The 14608-nt window shown below is 50.0% G+C and overlaps 1 protein-coding gene across 3 annotated transcripts in view; it reads left to right on the forward strand.

Annotated features, from left to right (window-relative positions):
• PCSK6 (proprotein convertase subtilisin/kexin type 6) overlaps positions 1-14608 on the forward strand; it is a 186251-nt gene that overhangs the window by 153493 nt on the left and 18150 nt on the right. For 2 of the 3 annotated variants that reach the window (XM_027570880.2, XM_027570882.2), the window contains exons 14-16: positions 8069-8248; positions 8416-8454; positions 13968-14070. In XM_027570880.2, the coding sequence (XP_027426681.1) occupies positions 8069-8248; positions 8416-8454; positions 13968-14070 (322 nt within the window). The remainder of the gene's footprint in view (positions 1-8068; positions 8249-8415; positions 8455-13967; positions 14071-14608) is intronic. The other variant, XM_027570881.2, reaches the window with a different exon arrangement.

Consider the following 14608-nt stretch of genomic DNA (forward strand, 5'->3'; position numbering starts at 1 on the left):
TTTTTTATCATTTTCCTTCTGGCTGAAGAATTTCCTTTATCATTTCTTTTTTTTTTTTTTAAAGATTTTATTTATTTATTTGACAGAGAGAGACACAGCGAGAGCAGGAACACAAGCAGGGGGAGTGGGAGAGGGAGAAGCAGGTCTCCCGCTGAGCAGGGAGCCCGATGTGGGGCTCGATCCCAGGACCCTGGGATCATGACCTGAGCCGAAGGCAGACGCTTAACGACTGAGCCACCCAGGCGGCCCTCCTTTATCATTTCTTATCATGTTGGCCTGCTGGCCATGAGTTGGCTCAGGTTGGATTTACTTCAAAATGTCTTTATTTCAACCAATTTGATTTGTTTGTTTTTAAAAGTGTATAATTGTTCATTTGTTGACACACTGACTTTGACTCTGGTTTGGGGAAATCCTTGTGATATTTCCATGACTCCACTCAGTCTTGAATGGAATTTTCACTGGATATGGAATTCTGTGTTGGCAGTATTTTTTTTTATTTTTTAAAAGATTTTATGTATTTATGTATTAGAGAGAGAACAGGGGAGGGGTAGAGGAAGAGGAGAGAGAATCTCAGGCAGGCGGATCCTAACCCTGGGGCTCAATCTCATGACCCTGAGACCGTGACCTGAGCAGAAATCAAGAGTCAGAGGCTCAATGCAGGTTTCCCTGGGTTGGCAGTATTTTTTAAATTTCAGATTTCAGGGGCATCTGGGTGGCTTAGTCAGTTAATCATCGGCCTTTGGCTCAGGTCATGATCCCGGAAAAATATATCAGATTTCAGTGCTGTAAAGATAATACATTTTCCTCTGACCTCCATTGTTCTGAGGAGAAGTGTTTACATTTACTATGTAAGCCTTGTTTACATCTGAGCCACCTTATATACTATGATAACATTTCTTTTCTCATATTGTATAAGCTCGCAAGTGTGCCATATATAAAATGAATGAACAAACAAAAAGTATGTTTCCATATTCCAGCACACAGAGCTTCCAGTCAGCTTTTGAGTACCTTACTACTGAATAAGATAAAACCCCCTTGAGGACCACCAGACATTTGAGGAAATTATCCAGCGTTAAAGCAGAAATAAACCCTAACAGAGAAGAAACTTGGAGAGGAAAAAGCAAGTCAGGCAGCAAAAGAAAACTTTAGAAAAACTATAATTGGTTGTATAAAGTAGAAAAATTTAGTTATTCCTCCCCTGCATAGGGAAAACTCCAGTTATTTCCTACTGAGTTTTCCTCCTGTGTGTATCCTTTACTGTTCATACAGAGCATTTCACTTCTGACACTTCTAGTCGCCAGGTTTGTGGGTTTCTCCCCCCACAACAAGAAATTCTTAGTCACACCCATCGGGTGACCTACAACTTAATTCAGTTCTGCCACCATCTACCCAGAGATAGCGTCAGATCCCACAGCTTAAGGGCTCAGTCCCATAAGACTGCCCTCCACGCCTACACACTCACATACATTTCAGATACCAGCAGCAAGTTCAGGTTTTCATTGGTGCTTTTGACCCCCTAGTCATAGATTGGTGTTCTAAAGAACTCCTCTTGGGAGTCAGTTGATTTGCTAGGACAGCTCACAAAACTCTTGGAAGCACTTACTTAGCCTCAACCAGTTTATTTTTTTTCAAGATTTTATTTATTTGACAGAGACACAGCAAGAGAGGGAACACAAGCAGGGGGAGTGGGAGAGGGAGAAGCAGGCTTCCCGTGGAGCAGGGAGCCCAATGCAGGACTCAATCCCAGGACCCTGGGATCATGACCTGAGCCGAAGGCAGCTGCTTAACGACTGAGCCGCCCAGGCACCCCAACTCAACCAGTTTATTAAAGGAAATGATAAAGGATACAGATGAATAGATGAAGAGATACATAGGGAGCGTGAGGTCTGGGAGGGTCCCCAGAGCAGGAGCTTCTGTCCCTGCAGAGTTGGGGTGTGTCACGCTCCTGGTGTGGATGTGTTTGCCCACCTAGAAGCTCCCCAAACCACATACTATTGGGATTTTAAGGAGGCTTCCTCATGTAGGCATGATCAGTTACTGACTTTATTTTTAGCCCCTCTCTAGAGAAGTAGGGGACAGGGCTGAAAATTCCAAGCTTCTAATCATAGCTTGGTCTTTTTGGTGACCAGCCCCCATCCAGGAGCCCACCCAGAGTCACCTCTATAGAACAAAGGATGCTTAGGAATTTACAAGGATTTTAGGAGTCCTGAGTCAGGGACAGGGTCCAAGACAAATATTATAACAAGAGAAGCTCCTATTGCTCTTCTCAATTAGGAAATGACAAAAGTCTCAGGAGCTCTGTGCCAAGAACTGGAGCAGAGACCAATATATAAATTCTATTATCTCATAGGTGTCCTCAGGGAAGACAAGAGAAAATATCTCATCTATAAAACAAGAACAGGTTTCTGCATTTTGAGAAAATTGAACATTGGGAGAACCAGATCAATGCCTTGAAAATTTTAAACATGAGGCAAAAATTAGAAAGTCAATAGGCAGGTTAGGAGACCTGAGGAAATCTCCCACAACATGAAATGGGAGTGGGGTGGGGGAGAAGACATCGAATACCCAGTAAGAAATGGTGTTAACAGAGTGTTGGCGATATGGGGGAGGACGTGAGTATATGAGGGATGGTGTGAGAGTGGGGCTTCTCCATGTCCTACGTAGGTTGTCACTGGATGGTGTCTAAAATTGAGAAACCAGGACATAGCATATGAAAATTTAATCAAGCTCAAAGTGCAAAAAGGTGATGTAAAGGACTTCTGTCTTTGGTCTAAACTGTGTAGCATTACTTGACTTGGCAAACTGTTGATTCATGACTTTGAAAAAAGTAAAAAATGTTAAAAAGGTGGTATTTGAGCATTTCCTATCTCACCTTATTGGTGCCATTAAGGAAAATGCTCTTTTCTGCATTGCCATACAGGGCGCCAATTGTTCTTCGCCAAATGTAGATTTGTTTCTACCCTTCACCTAAATGAAGGCTGGAGCTTGGATTCTTAGATCCTTTTCCTGGTCCTGAAAATATCATCTTGAGTGGTTTTTATGACTACAAGATCATAGAGAAGGTTCTCCCATCTCCCTGTCCTACATCGGGCTCTGAGGGTGAGCACGCACAGGTGTGCATGTGTGTGCACACGCGCGTGCACACGGGGGGCCCACACATGTCTACACTCGTCCTTTCCAGATCATTTCCTATATTCCTTTATTTTCCTCCATCTTTGTTGCCATAATGTGGACCTAAAGTGCATTTTTAATTATGTGTTAAATTTATTGAGTAAATATTGGGGTTTCTCTCCATGTGTGTATAATACACGTGTGTGTGTGTGTGTGTGTGTGTGTGTTGTGTGTATTTCATATAATAGCTTTATTGCAATATAGTGAAATATAATCCACATACCATAAAATCCCCCCTTTAAAGTGTTTTTGTATATTTTTATAAACAGGGAGGTGAGCCTTTTTTATTCCTTCCACCAAGACCTCTTCATTAAAGTTTGCAAATTTTGTAAGTCAGGTTCCCTGGCCCTCACAAGGAAAAAACTTCCACTGGGGGGGTGAGACTGAAAAGTATTTCTTGATTTTTTTTTTTTTTTTAGACCTCTTTCTTTACTACGTTTTGACTAAAGAGAATTGCTCCCTGTATGTTTTCGATATAAGTGTGGGGGGAGGATTAATACATTCTTTATTGTTCATAACTTCTTATGGCCAAAGAAAACACAAGAATTTGAAAGTATTAGCTCAGAGTCCTTAGCCTAACAAAACCTTGCCCCCACTTCTACCCTCTTTTGTCTCCAATTGTAAATTCCCCTCTCAAGGATTCCTAATGCTTGATTCAAAATGCCGGGCAAAGAAAAGCTTCATGACTGCTGGTACTTTCCTATTGGCAAATCCAACCCTAGTCTCCCTTAATGCTGGTTCTTCCTTTGAATAATAGGAATAATCCTGTTTGTTCATTACCAATTCAACCCTTCGAGGGGAAACGCTGCACTGAAGATAGTGAATGATGATAAAGCCATTTATTGGCATTAGCCGGGATTACCGTCCGCCTGTCACACCATTATTGTTGCCTGGGCTTTGCTGGTGACATCTGGAGGCAGAGTCCTGGCAGTGCCCGCCCCAAGTGGTTAATAAGCAGGTGGATTTTGTCATTCTTTCTTCTACAGTCTCAGGAATCTGATGGAAAGAAAAAAAAGAATTTGGATTTGAATGTCTTTGAAGACACCCCCCCCCCCCGCCTCCTGGAAATTAAGGAATTAATGGTACTGGTTGGGGTTTTATCAGGGCAAACTTGAGCAGGCATGCCGAGTATCTTGAATAGTAAATAATACGTTCTGGTTAAATGCTTTGACCAAAGCAGGCCGACATTTTTAAATCCTCCTGCCTCTGCAGGGCAGTTCCTTTGAGGGTGGACCCAGTCTCTGGTCGGGCATAGCTCGCCCCTTCGCCGCCCCCCACCCCCGCCGCAGATATGTTCTCCTTCTACTCTTCCATGGTTTTCTACACCCATGTGTGTCATCTCCCCAAATTGAGGGCAGACTCTGGGGATGGTGAGCATAGAGGGAGTCAGCACCGGGACCTAGTCACACACTGGGACCTCTTTCTACCTCCCTGGATCCCTTCCCTCCTCATGTGACCAAGATTATAACACTGTTTGTAATTGCAAACTGGAAACAACCGAAATGCCCATCATTTGGGGACCGTTAAGTAAATGACTCAGGATCTCTCTGATGCAGTGATGGGAAGGTCACCAAGATGCATGGTTAATGGAAAAAGCAAGGAGCGGAAGGTTCTACCAGATGTGTTAATAAAGGGCACAGGGCAGAATATATGCTCATATTTGCTTGGCTCAGTCAGTTAAGCGACTGCCTTCAGCTCAGGTCATGATCCCAGGGTCCTGGGTTGGAGCCCTGCATCGGGCTCCTTGCTCAGCAGGGAGCCTGCTTCTCGCTCTGCCTGCCGCCCCCCTGCTTGTGTGCGCTCCTTCTCTCTCTCTGACAAATAAATAAAATATTTAAAAAAATGAATAAGATGCCTCTGGAAGGGTACATAAGAAACAAGTAATGGGGTCGCCTGTGGTAAGAGAGATAGTGGCCAGGGGACGGGGCTGGAGGGAGACTCCGCCGTATTCCCTTTTATACGTTTGGATTTTGAGCTATTCGTATTTATTACTTGTTCAGAAACATCAACCAAAAGCTCTGAGTACCACAGTTTTTTAAATGTTTTTTCTTTGACTATACAACCACTTTTTTTCATTAAACTAAATTTCTTCTTAAATTATATATGCTGAAGCTTAAAAAAAAAAAAAAAAATCAAACAGTCCCCAAGAGAATACAGTAAAAATGAAGTCTCTTTTCTGTTCCTGAACCCTAGCCTCCCCCCAAGGCAGTTCCTACTGCTGGTTTCTTGAAACTCTTTTTGTGTTTTGCCTTTCCGTTTTATTGAGCTATGACTGACACCCAGCAGTGTACAAGTTTATTGTTTTATAATAATATTTTATTATTTATTGTTTTATTATAATGACCTGACTTGCCTATATTGTGAAATAGTTACACACTTATAGAAACAATACGTTTGGTTAATATCCATCCTCTCGTATAGATGCACACTCACAAGAAAAAAAAAATGTGATTTTTTTTTTAAACTTTTTTTTAAGCTTTTATTTATTTATTTGAGAGAGAGAATGAGATAGAGAGAGAGAGAGAGCATGAGGGGGGGAGGGTCCGAGGGAGAAGCAGACTCCCTGCCGAGCAGGGAGCCCGATGCGGGACTCGATCCCGGGACTCCAGGATCATGACCTGAGCCAAAGGCAGTCGCTTAACCCACTGAGCCACCCAGGCGCCCAAAAAATGTGATTTTTTTTTTTTTTCCCTTGTGATGAGAACTTTTAGGATCTACTGTCTTGGTTTCTTGGAATTCCTTCCACTCTCCCTCCCCCTGCTGGGTGCGTGCTGATCCTGAGCTCAGAGTGGCCTCTCTTGTTTGTCCTACCAAAGATATATCTGAAAATGCGAATCTAATTTTAGTGGCAACACCCTTGGTGGGTGTTTTTGGAGACACGATACAGGGTGGAAACAGATCTGGCCTCAAATGACAGCTTACAGACCCTTGCTCCCTACCGTGTGGTCCCCATGCTCCCCCCTTAATCAATTCCTTGCCCTGCAGTTAACGTGCCCAGCTCCTGTGTGGTTTGAAAATCTGGCTCTAATTTGGTCTTTGGAGGTTGAGAACAGATGATAATTCATAACCGGGGACTGTGTTTTCTGCACCTGCACCCGTGCCAAGTACTTCTCGTGGTGCCATCAGCTGTGTGGCCTGTTGTTGGGAACGCGTTAGAGGAATGGCCATGGAGCGTCTAGAAGAACCAGGCCCTTTGGAAGTCCTTGGTGTCCTAGGAAGTAGCTCAGGAATGTGTTTGCAAATTGAAGGACCTGCATCCTCCAGCCCTGGCCAGGCCTGGAGACACCCATGTGGATGCAGGGCCTGACTTGGCATAGCTTGAGGGCTGCAGGCTTTGGGGGCCTGGGACCTCAGTTGGGTAGGGTGTGGCTGTGTGCCCCATGGTATAACTGGATCAACATCCCACACCACTAGAACAGCACCCAAGTGTGGCCTGGTACGTGCAGACCAGTTCTGCCTCTGGCCTCCACGTAGCACCTCGGACAGGATGGATTACAGCGCATAGGCTTCTGGAGTCTGTGGGCAAGCAGGAGCCTCCTGTTCTAAGATTTCGGGAGAGTAAGATATTCCTGGAATTCAAACAAAAGATCAAGTTATACCGGCAGAGCCGCCCATGTTGAAAAATAGTGTATAGACAGATATCTAAGGACAGGTGGCCTGCCATGCAGAGCCAAGAAGGGGAGTAATAAGAGCAGAAGTGACAATAAAAACACACATCAATAGCGAAGAATCGGAGCACTCATGTCCCTCACCTAAAGCATTCTGATGGCCAAGAACCCCAGTGATAGAGAATGAAGAGGAAAACAGAGATTTGTCTCTGTCTGACACAGCGATGGAGCTGCCAAAGCCACTGTCCCCAGCTTGGGTTCCGGTGGCCGGTCACGAGGGTTCCTCAAAGTGGCTTGCAGCTGGATGACTGTGTGTTGGGCTGGAGCCACGCTGAGTCCATGAGCATGAGCAGTATGTCCCCTGCTGGTCACACCGGACCTCGGCCCCTCATTTTCACAAGAAGGACAGCAGTGACCTCCTCTACGTGATCTCACAGCTCTGACCACCCAGGGACACAAGAGTAAAGCAGGGAAGGCCAGACCTGTGGCCTGCACCTGGGCTGGCCCCCATGCCTGTCTAACTTGGCTTCTGATGCGTTTTTTTTTTAACATCGCGGATTTCACGGGCAAATTGCAGTTGAGGTTTCTCACTTCTCTTTACGCCCGGGGAAGAGCTAGCAACACGGGCCATCATTCCCACGCGGAGGTGGACGGTCGGGTGGGGTCCCTGCCTTCCGCCTTCTCCATACCCTGCCCTGCGCATGGCTGGATATGCTCCATGTAGCCTGTCCTCCCCATGCCTCTCCCCTCCCCCCACATAGTCTGGCGTTTGTGACATTCGTACTGCCATTTTTGAGGACATCCTCCCTACACCCAGCCTCTGGGGACATTTGGGTTTGCATTACTACTGTCACCCCATCACACTTCCCTGCTCACCTGGGCCAGCTACACAGGAAGGAACCCAAGGCCAATCTTCCTGTGGTCCGGGGTGAGGGCTCCTAATAGCAGGACTCCCTGGTGTAACCCAGCTGTCCCGTTTGGAAGCAGATGGGGCAAGGCTCAGGGCCAGGCCCCAGATCTGCTCTCTGGATATTCCAAGAAGGAGAGGAGGCCAGTCAAGGGAGCTGCAGTGAGACCGGGGGACAGGGAACATGGCCCGGGCAGGCGCGGTGCATCCCTGGTCCTCAGGTGACTAGGAAGGGAGGTGGTGGGTGCGGAGCCCTGCAGTGGGAGCCCTGCACCTCGCACTTCTGTGAGGGAGGGAGGGAGGCGTTGGGCCAGGCACCTCAAGAGCTTTCTGGGGGAGGTTTCATGGCTGTCCAGTGAGTCTGGGCTTGGGTACCTTTCAGGGAAATTGAAAGAATGGAGCCTCATCTTGTACGGCACCGCCGAGCACCCTTACAACACCTTCAGCTCCCATCAGTCACGCTCTCGGATGCTGGAGCTCTCGGCCCCCATGCTGGAGCCACCCAAGGCTGCTCTATCACCACCCCAGACCGAGGTTCCTGAGGACGAAGAGGACTACACAGGTAATGAACTTGTAGCCAGAGGAGATGGCCAGGCCAGCCTGAGTTTTGGTTTTCCACTGCGGCTCTTAAAATGTGGGACCGTTCCTGGCAAAAGTTGGGGATTATGACAGTGGGTCTTCCTTCTTTCCTGGAGGTTGTAATAATGATGGTAATTTGCACTCACACAGCTCCTTCCACCCACGGCTCTCCTAATATTTTACAGACCAGTAAGTATACTTCAAACCAGTAAGTATTCTCCAACCTTCCCAGGCTGGGAAACAGAAGGTTCTATATGCCCAACCAGAACTGGGACTTGCCCCCTGGCTAATGAGCCTCCTCCTGAGGCCCTGTCTTATCCTCAAAATCTCTCGTCTCATGTCTCAGGCTCCCGACCCTCTCAAGTCCATCCACTTTGGGTCCCTACAGCCAGAAGGTGGGAAGGATGTGGGTCCTAATGGACCCGGAAGGGTTGGGTTGAATGAACATAGCCAGGAAAGGAGTGAGCAGTGGAGGTCTTGACCTCCCTTGAAGGCTGGGATGATGGCCCAGGAGAAGGTCTCAGGACCTTACGTCAGTAGATACCAATGTCACCACAAACAGGTTAAGCATCTCACAGGAAATAAAGATGCCTTGTGGGAACCCCTCTTCTCCATTGTCGGCAGTGGGCCCCTGGCTCTAGACCTCCAACCCCCTTCCTGGAGACAGCAGCCTGGGGAAGAAGGGCTTCAGACATTTCCAGCCACTGGGCCGGGCACAGTTGTGATTAGCATGTTAGGTCCCTTTCCCTCTGAACCATCCCATGGTGATTTGTGAGAAACCGAGTGTTTCTGGTTGGGCATATTTCCCTGAGCAAAATATTACAGCTGCTTGATAAATGATGGGTGATATCTAAGGATATTGATGTTTTGAGTTATCTAATAGCTTCTGAAAAAAGAAAAGTAACAAAACAGAGAATTCCACCGATACATATCGAGCATAAATTATAGTTGATTCAATTTTAAATTTCTTCTCCCTTTAAAGTGGAGCATTGAATTATGGATGGACTAATCTGCTCTGTTTCCCCCTGTGATTTATAAGTGGTGGCAAGATTCAGTAATTATTAATAAAGGTCTGATTTTTTTTTTTTCTTAAAATCTGCTACTGACTCTAATCTTACACTATCCTGGAATCTCACAAATAGACTGCCCTGCAACCCAAGTGACTTAGTCTTGCCCAAGCCCAGCCTAGATGGACAGAGGGTGTCTCCGTGGGAAGAAGATGTGTTCCCGACTCTCAGGGAAGGTCCCTGCAGTCTTGGGGCAAGTGGGACGGGCAGGCCTGTCCCAGCAGGAAGAGCCAGAGACAGGGAAAGAGCGGGAGAGGGGTGAGATCAGGAGGGTGCTGTGGTGTGGAGGGCGGTGGGAGAGAAGTGGGGGGGAGGAGAGAAGAAGGAGAAGGGCGAGGGGGGCGTGGGAGAGGAGGAGGGAGCATCCATGTTAGATACCGCGGTCAAGGGCTTGTGGGATGGGGCTGCTCGTCCATGGCTCTTACAGAAGCTCAGTCACAGATAAGCCCCAGTACCGAAGCTCAGGGAAAGAGAGGGTGATTTTGAAGTGGTCCCATGATTATTAGCTTTCTGCAGTTTTAGCCGAGGTAGGGCAGGTTGAAGCAGGAGTTTGCAGGGGTGGTCGCATGGGGGAGAAGGTTCTCAAGAATTCGGAGAGCTGGCCACGGACACAGAGGTGCATGGGGATGATGAGCACAGCCTGGTGGTACCCCACCGAGGGCCTGTGCATCACGAAGGTGTAGGGGAGTCTGACGGAGCAGTGGTCCCAGGAGACAGCAACAGGGGGCGCTAGACAGCACTGCACTGGGGGCAGAGATGGGGGGGCCAGCGCTCCTGAGGACAAGAGGTAAAGGGGAGGAGAGGAGCAAGGGGCAGAGGCAGAGTCCAGCCTCCCAGACTCCCGTGTGAGGTGTCTGGGGCCTCACCAGAGCGAGCAGGAGAACCGTCCTGGGAAAGGGCGGCCATAATGCAGACAGACCACGGTCAAATTCTCAGCCAACATTGCCCCTGGGAACGGGGACAGAGGAGGTGGCCACAGGTTATGTCCCCAGGGCCATGGCAAGTGGAAATCCACGGTAGTGGTGGAGTCTGTGGTTCCTGAGGTCAACGAAGGTGTGGAAATCCAACTGAGGGGGTAGGGCTGGGAGATTGGGAGGCTGGGGGGTCCGGCAGGAAGGTAGGGCAGTAGCCGCGTGGCTGGGTAAGGTGCCCAGGAAACATGAGTGGCTGAGGTGCTGAAGATGGAGAGCCTGTGGTGATGGCCTGCCTGCTGGACACGAGCTGGAGGCCACTGGAGAGCACCAGGCATGGCAGCGAGTGAGGCCACCCCAGTGACCCACCTCAGATGCTTGGTTAAAGAGCCCCACCCCAGAGGCGGATTCAGCACGTCTGGGGGTGCTCGGAGACTGTGCTAGGTGATTCCAGGTAGTGGGGCTGGGGAGCTAGGATGGTGGCAGGCCCCGGGGAGGTGCTCAGGCTGCTCCAGGAGAGCGGCCTCGAGGGAAGAACTGAAGGTCATGAAGATGAAGGGAAGCCCAAGCTTCAGGAAGGGAGGGTGCATGGGCTAAGGACGGCTCTGGACAGTGTAGTCAGCACTGAGGGGAGCCAGGAGCCCCCAAAGCCTTGGCCCGGACACGTTCCAGGGCAGCTCAATGGACACAGGGGAGTTGATACGCAGGACGTGTGCCATGTCCAGTGCAGGACTGTGTCGGGTGACAGACTTAGGGCCCATCAGCGCCTACCTGGCAGAGCCGAGGCCCGGGTCCCAGGCTGTCAGGAGGGAAGACCAGACCTGCAGTGAAAGGGGTCTGTTAGTCTCGTCCACACTCCTGTCTGCGGTCAGCCACCTCTGTCCCTGCATTCCGCCTCATGTCCAGTGGTTTGCCAGTGAGGTTCTAGCATGCTTTTCCCGGACAACATGAATGGCAGGGGAAAGATGGAGATGAGCAAGTCCTCCCGTTCCTCTAGATACTGGTCTAAGCACCACCTGATGGCAGAGGCCTTCTGGAACTCCCAGGTTGCTTTCTAACATTTGTTTGTGGGGCTTTTTGACTCCTGGATTTTCTTCACAAAAGATTTAAGGTAGAGATTCCAAATGAGCCTGTGTCATTCTAACACCCCGTAGATGGGAGTCTGCGGCTAGTCAGTGCATGAATCACACTCCCCTTGTATCTGCAGCTTTGGGAATACATGCTCACCCAGGGAATGCGCTACAGCATTCTGAAAAAAAAAACACGTGCAATCATAGGAGTGATGGAGAGAGTGGGATTAAGACAGCCAGCCAAGTAGACTGAATCCAAGAACACTTCCTCGAGAGGTGAATCTTGATACTGGGCTTTTTGAGACAACTCAAGTCGACAGCCATACTAGAGGGTGCTTATCGATATGCATCCAAGCGTCCTGGCTTGAGCAGTGTCTTACCAAGCTGTTCACTGGGGGCTGCACATGGCCGGCTAGCTAGACGCCTGGTTGGGTTTTGCTGCCTTCACTGTTGGGTGGACCCCATCCTTGCACGGGGCTCCCTTCGGGTTATTAACTAACCTCTCTACCACAGAGAGGCCCTGGGAGGGAGCAAGAGGGTGAAGTCCAGTCCACACAGTATGAACCAGACCTTTCCCAAGGCTATCCCTCTCTTGGGACATCGTAGAACATTCTGTTTGTGGATGTTTCCCAATTGCCACCCACTCTTCTTTCATCCATTCTCTCACCCGTGAGCCACTCAGCAAATGTTTATTGGGTACCTGCCCTATGCCAAACGCCTTTCTAGGTGCTGGGAATATAGCAATAAACACCCTAGTCCAGATCCCGCCTCCTGCAGCTCCTGTCTCCCATGCCAGGAAAGAGTGGGGAAATTGTCCTCTCTCCTCCCTGTCCCCCCCAAAATTTCCTTAAGACTGAAGAAATTGTTTACTTTATCAAACAAGACAGACCTGCTGCTTCTCTTGGATTTCTGGGGGAGAGATCACTACAGAAGGCAGTGGTCCTTAAGGTGATGTATCCTCGGGGCCACTGCAGGAGGGGCTGGGTGGGAAGGTCAGAGCCCAGTAGTCCAACTTCTCTGTGTCTTCAGTGCAGTGGGTCACTAAAAACAATGTGGCAGGCAGCAAGGCTTTCTGAGGCTGTCCCCCATAGATGGTCGGAATAAGGCAGACAGGAATCAAATCAAATGAGAACTGACTGCAAAACAGCCCAACAGTCTGGAGCTGGGGAAGGGGGTAGGGGTGAGGGGGGGCTCAGTGATAAGCTTTGGGCCCGTCAGGCCCAGTGCTAGAACTCAGACTGGAGGCACGGACTCCAGAGCCCTCCCCAGCCCAGCCCAGCCCAGCATGCTCGCAGGGACGAACGCAGCCTTGAAAGGGGTTCACAAGGGGACCCACAATGAAAACTCTGGAAATATCAACAACAGTAAACCTTCGGGGAGGGAAGCAAAATAAACCGGGTCTAACACTAGGAAGGTCTGCAGGCCCTTTAAGGACGAATGAAGAGGGCTTTGTGCACCTCAGCAAAGACCCATTGTGGGCAGCAGAGAATGGGGACTTTTGTCTCTGCCTACATCCCCATGAAATGCTGGTGGCCAGCAAATCACCTCTTCTTGGCTTCTGAACTCGCTCCCCACCCCTTCCAACAACTCGAACCTTACAGAAGGCTTTTTTCTTCTAAAGACTCAAAAGCCTTCATAATACCCCGCTGGGCTACCCCCCCCCCGCCCCCCGCCCAACATGGGGAGGTTTTCTGGAGCCATTGCCCAGAGCGGGAGAAACAGGGTCAGGGATAAGGCAGGCGGAGGGTCCCACCACAGTACTTGTTCTTCTTCGGCACGCTGTGGTCACGTTCTTGAGGCCAGGTGAACGGGACACCTGTGGACCTGCCGCACCCGGGCCTGAGGGCACCAGACATTTCCTGATGGGCTCATCCGTGTGGCACCCCCCCGCAGGGCAGCCCCGCAAGAATGAGGCTTGCTGGAGGCCACTGAGCTCCCCACATTTCTCTCCACCGCAGGCCCCAGAGTCAGAATGTGGGGATTGCGGGGGACTTGGGGGAAGATGGGGTGGCCCACAGCAGAGGCCGAGAGGGAGGGAAGCCACAAAGGTTTGCAGAAAAGGGCCCATCCCGTCCCCACTGAGGGACAGCCGCACCCCGTGGTGCTGAGCTTGCAAATCCATCCCGTTCCCCCCCACTGCACGTAGAGAATCCTCTTCTCCACCTTTTCTGCTTAATTCCTGTTAGACCATCACTGCCTGGCAGCAGCTTCCCTCATGCCTTTGACACCCCATACTGCGTTGCTTTGTCCTTCATGCTGGGAATCAGGAGCGATGGCCAGTCCCGGGATCATGACCCCCCCGATGCAGGGCAATGCCCTGAGGAAGGGTGTTCCCGGCCTCTCTCCTGCCATCGCACGCTGCTCATCTCGTGCATCTGGGTCCCCACCTACCTTGGGCTCTTTTCCTCTTCCTCGGGCTGCCATCTGAGTCATCAGACCCTCTGACGCTGGAGCCCGGGGCCAGGCTCAGCTCTCAGCCGTAGCCAAATTGCCGTGGGGGCGGACGCTCCGTCCAGCCCCGGCAGCCCCACCACTCTCTCGGGAAGCTTCTCCGGCCCCTCCTAGGCTGTGATGCCCTGACCCAGGCTCTTAGGGGACTGAATTGGGTTGACAAAGCATCTCTATGGGTGAAAGGAAATGCTTGTTTCTTTAAGGTCTGTGCCATCCGGAGTGTGGTGACAAGGGCTGTGATGGCCCCAAAGCAGACCAGTGCTTGAACTGTGTCCACTTCAGCTTGGGGAGCGTGAAGACCAGCAGGTAATGGGCTGGGGCTTCCGATCGCGTGTCCTGGAGCCCCTCAGAGTGCCACCAAGGTGACCTGTTTCTGGCTGTGTCCTTAGCACCCCCGCAGCCTGGTGCCCTACTTATGAAGTCATGTCATACCCACCCCAAAAGAAAATTCTACTGAGATTAACTACTTTGGAATTGTATAAGTTTTAGTAACTTCTTGTGCTCATCACACAAGTAATTCACGCCCATGACAGAGAAATCGGAGGCGCTGTCTGTGTTCCTAAACTGTCTTCTGGCCATTTTGTTAAACAGAAATGGGTCAGACTGAGTAGGCCAACGCTGACTGCTTGGGAACTAGAGACAAATGTCATTTTAGAGGCCAGTGCTGGGGAGCTCCCACCCCCGAATGTCCAGTCAGCCATGCAGCCACGCAGGGCTACGGGCGTGACCCTCGTGGGGTCCCCGAGCTCGCAGACACAGCCACACTCACCCTGCGCCGTGCAAAGGCAGAGTCAGCGTGCTTGCTGCCTTTACTCACTGCCCACGAGACTACCTCCCCAAGGGC

The sequence above is a fragment of the Zalophus californianus genome, chromosome 6, assembly GCF_009762305.2.
Source record: "Zalophus californianus isolate mZalCal1 chromosome 6, mZalCal1.pri.v2, whole genome shotgun sequence".
Lineage (NCBI taxonomy): Eukaryota > Metazoa > Chordata > Mammalia > Carnivora > Otariidae > Zalophus > Zalophus californianus.